Source organism: Atta colombica, unplaced genomic scaffold (assembly GCF_001594045.1).
Source record: "Atta colombica isolate Treedump-2 unplaced genomic scaffold, Acol1.0 scaffold219, whole genome shotgun sequence".
NCBI lineage: Eukaryota > Metazoa > Arthropoda > Insecta > Hymenoptera > Formicidae > Atta > Atta colombica.
In genome coordinates this window covers 966601-970882 of record NW_017259315.1, presented here as the reverse complement: position 1 = coordinate 970882, position 4282 = coordinate 966601, and the positions used below count along the sequence as shown (strand labels likewise).

The 4282-nt window shown below is 36.0% G+C and overlaps 1 protein-coding gene and 1 long non-coding RNA gene across 2 annotated transcripts in view; one reads left to right on the top strand and one right to left on the bottom strand.

Moving 5' to 3' along the window:
• LOC108687859 overlaps positions 1–1288 on the bottom strand; it is a 2353-nt gene extending 1065 nt beyond the window's left edge. Inside the window, exons 1-2 of the long non-coding RNA XR_001931760.1 lie at positions 938–1288; positions 99–293 (exon numbers count right to left, since the gene is read on the bottom strand). This is a non-coding gene — a long non-coding RNA (uncharacterized LOC108687859). The remainder of the gene's footprint in view (positions 1–98; positions 294–937) is intronic.
• A 1354-nt stretch (positions 1289–2642) lies between these two features.
• LOC108687834 (prostaglandin E synthase 3) overlaps positions 2643–4282 on the top strand; it is a 2356-nt gene continuing 716 nt past the window's right edge. The window contains exons 1-2 of the mRNA XM_018193820.1: positions 2643–2712; positions 3893–4262. Of these exons, the coding sequence (XP_018049309.1) occupies positions 2696–2712; positions 3893–4262 (387 nt within the window). The 5' untranslated portion in view covers positions 2643–2695. The remainder of the gene's footprint in view (positions 2713–3892; positions 4263–4282) is intronic.

The window sequence follows — 4282 nt, the reverse complement described above, 5'->3', positions numbered from 1 at the left end:
TGTGTGTGTGTGTGTGTGTGTGTGTGTGTGTGTGTGTGTGTGTGTGTGTGTGTGTGTGTGTGTGTGTGTGTGTGTGTGTGTGTGCATCACGCACTTACCACATATTTGTCCTTGTAAAAGAGCGAACTCGTCGACATAGTGCCTCGACCGATGCTCACGATACTCGCTTCAAATCGAAGGTCACGTCGTCTTTCTCATCGTCATTATCGTCATCCACACCTTTTTCTTTCCAATCCGGAAATACTCGTCGCACTCACATTTGAGGGATACCTAGTCCCTATCGTTGCACAAAGCTGACAGGATAAAAAAAACATAAGATTTAACGTTTGGTTTAACGTCGTGTTGCGTTTAATACTTTTATTTCTTTGAATTTTATACGTATTTTATGTATTCGAGTAATACATGAAATTTAACAAATTCTAAAGATACTTTAACTTTCTTGTTTCTCTCTTCTTCGTATTTTTTGATATGATAAGTATATCTCAGAAGAGAAAAAATTCAAACGTTAAAATTCACATGTTAAAATTCAAAAATATATTCTCTGCATTACAATTGTTATCTTCGTTATCAATTACGAAATTAATTTAATTTAAAAAAATATATATATGTATATAATAATGTAAATAACGGTATAATATATATTAATAATAAAAAGGAATAATATATAATAATAATAAAAAGGAACACGTTGTATCATATTTTCTCAATCCATAAATATTATCTATTTCATTCTTATCTTTATTTTATAACTTAAAATCTGTATTCCCGTGCAAATATATACATCTTGTGAAAACAGACATTTTCTTGAGAGTATCTTTTCTTTCAAAGCGCGCGATAAATCCGTTCTGTATTCCTTTGCAGTTTCCTAATTCCTATAAATTAATTGCTTTCTAATATCGCTTTTAATTCACACTATTTTGCGTATTATACAACTTACATTTGCTCTCTTATCATATTTCTATCTTCGTGAGAAGATTTTGTCCGTATTACGCGAAAAAACGTGCGTACATACGTTGTACTTGTATTGAGAAGCCGCGCGACTGCACCGTGTCGCGTCGCACCGAGTCGTGTCGCACGATCGATCGATCGATCACGATACGGGGATCAGGGCGCGCCTTTTTATGTTCTCTTACGTGTCACTCGCGCGCGCCCACGCATGCATATACGCACGCACGCACGCACGCCCGCACGCATGCATGTACGATAACGAAAAAGAGCGGACGCGCGCGGCGGATGGCAAATCGCACCTGAATCGAGCCTGCAGGAGAAAGAAACTGTTGTACTCGCGTCCGCGTGTCCAGTTAGTTTGCGGTAGAAGAATGGCTCCCCACCGGATTTCTTCTCCCCGTGCCCCCTCCTCAACGAATGACCTACAATCTGTAAACTCTGACTTAAACCGCTTTGTTTCTATCCCTACCGATATGTGCGCGCACGCACACGCATTTATTTATTTATAAATATATCAAATAATTTTCGAATTAGGCTCTAATGAATAAATCAGACAAATAATAAAATAATAGCTTTTCAAAGCTAACATAAACTGTTAACGTGTTATGTATAAATATTCTTTATTAAAATAGACAAATTATATAGACGTTTTGATTCTCTTGAGTATAATAAAAATTTCCTATTTGATCAAAACAATAGGAGTTAAAATTTTTTCTTCACCAGAGTGAAGAAAGGACTGGTCAAATTTCAATTTTTAATTTTCAATCTCAATGCATAGTCTGATTCTGGTCTTATATCAATTTTATCTGCATATTTGGCAATCTTTAGGAATTAATATCTCGTTAACTATTGTAAAAATAAACAGTATAGCTCAACTTTCAACTCAGTTTTTTATCAGGAATATATGATTAGAAGGTGCTTTTTAAGATACACCTTGTATACATAAACGTGTTTTTGATGTGTGCTGATTTATTGCGAAATTTTCTTTTCTTATCGCTATGGATCTTCTCAAGTAGCCTTCTCTAACTAGTTCACATTAGGCATGTTCGTTTTAACTTTTGCATCGGTTCATCTTTTTTTCCTTTTCTTTTCAAAAGAAAGAAGAGGAAGAAAGATGAATCAATGCAAAAGTTCAGCTAAAAAGAATGGGTTTATTTATAATACAATTATAATACAATTATAATACAATTCGTTACACGTTCTTTTGCGGCGAGAAGGATGAAATAGATATACGAAATATATTGCGATACTAAGAAATAAACTTGTAAAATAAGTGATTAAACTATTACATCGTAAAGAAAATAACAACTTTTAAAATATTTTTTCTGTAAGTTTATGTAGATAGATAAATCGCAGAGAGCAAAATGCAAATTGGCAAGTTGCCAATCGAGTCACATCGATTAAGAGATATGAGAATAAGGGATTTCGCACAATAAAAGGAACAAGGAATAGAGAATAAGAATTTCAACCTATCAGAAATCATGTATTATGGAATACACATTTCTGATAGGTTGAAATTCTTATTCTCTGTTCTCTGTTCTCTGTTCCTTTTATTGTGCGGAGCCCCTAAAAGATACGAAATATCGAAATGGCGCGAACGCCGAACAATCTAGAATCTCGAATCGGGTTCTCCGAACGGCCACGAGCGGCGCGCAGCGCGCGGCGCGCGGCGGTGTCAGCGTGAGTGAGTGCGCTACGTGCGCTGTGTGTTTGTTTCATTCTCGTTGCAAGCGAAGCTGTCGAAAGCATGACGCAAGAAAGCCAGTAAGTATCCTAGGATTGACATAAATTGGCGTGGTGGTTCGCATCGGCAGGCCCGATGATGAGCTCCGTGTCCGCGCGTCCGCGTATAGCCACGAATAACTGTCGCGGTTGTATAAATGCCGCCCCGTACTTTCCGTAGCATCGCCATGTTGGTGAGACGGGTTTATTGATTCTCCAAGTTCTCGACCGAGATACGACCTAACCGCATGGCGGTAATCTTTCTTTCGAACGAAAATGCGTGACACGATTATTCGCTCGCGTTAATCTCCATCTAGCATCGACGTGTTCTTTTTGCTTTTCTCTCTTCTGTCTCTTTCGTACAAATCGAAACGATGTCGCGCCGGACGACGGAGACCGATGACTCGCTTCTTCGAAGTGCTCGTATTTTCGTTTTCGCAATGATTAACGAATGCAATGATAAGCGAATCTCTTCGCGCCACTGCGCCGCATGATATCGTATGTCGCGCATATCAGCGCTATAATGACTCGAATAAATCATGATGCGTCACGAACTAACATCGAGCTTTTGTCCCTAACCTATAAAGGTACAACAGGTCCTTTACATAAAATACGCACTGTACACGTGGGAATTCGTTTATGTGGATTTTTCAGGATATTTAATACTCGAAATGATAAATACGAGAATGTTTCGAGTAATGTTAGTTACTTTAAAAATTATGAGATATTTTATCCACACTAGTATAATATTATATATTAATATAATATTAGTATAATACTATCTTGTAGAACTCTGGTTAGAATTGAAAACCAAAGGGATATCAAAAGAAAAAAGACGAGTGTTTTCCTTCAGTCTGAGAATGTCTCAACTCAAATTTCAAGATTAATTAATTAGATTAATTAGATTAATTAATTATAGATTCATATAAAATTTATTTTTTTCTTTTTCAAATTGAGATATTTTTACATCTAATTCTTATTCGGTTAGAATTGAATATTTAAAATTTTTCGAGTTTTATCTTGAGTTCAGCAGAAAAAGCAACTTTGCAATTGTATTCGAAGATACGTTTTATATGATTAGATCCAAGTACTTCAAGGCAAGATCAATCATATTAAAGATAGAAAGAAAAGAATTTTGCTACAATTGCAAAGCTGCTTCTGCTATATACAGCTATCAAATACATACATACATAATATTTTTTGTTCCTTTTTCAACTTTTAGGATACCTCCTCCCCCAGTCATGTGGGCTCAAAGAAAAGATATCTTATATGTTACTATCTGCTTAGAAGATTGTAAAGATCCTGTTATTGAAATTGAATCAGAAAAGATATACTTCAAAGGAGAGGGAGGTACAGATAAAAAAATGCATGAAATTACAATTAATCTGTACAAAGAAATTGAGCCCAGCAAAACTATAAAAAATATGAAGGGCAGAACTTTTGAGTTGATTCTTGCTAAGAAAGAAGAGGGACCATATTGGCCACGATTAATTAAAGACAAAACAAAGGCTCATTGGTTAAAGAGTGATTTTAACAAATGGAAGGATGAGGACGATACCGACGAAGAAGGCAACCCGCCAGACTTAGAAGAGGTAAGAACGAATGTCACATG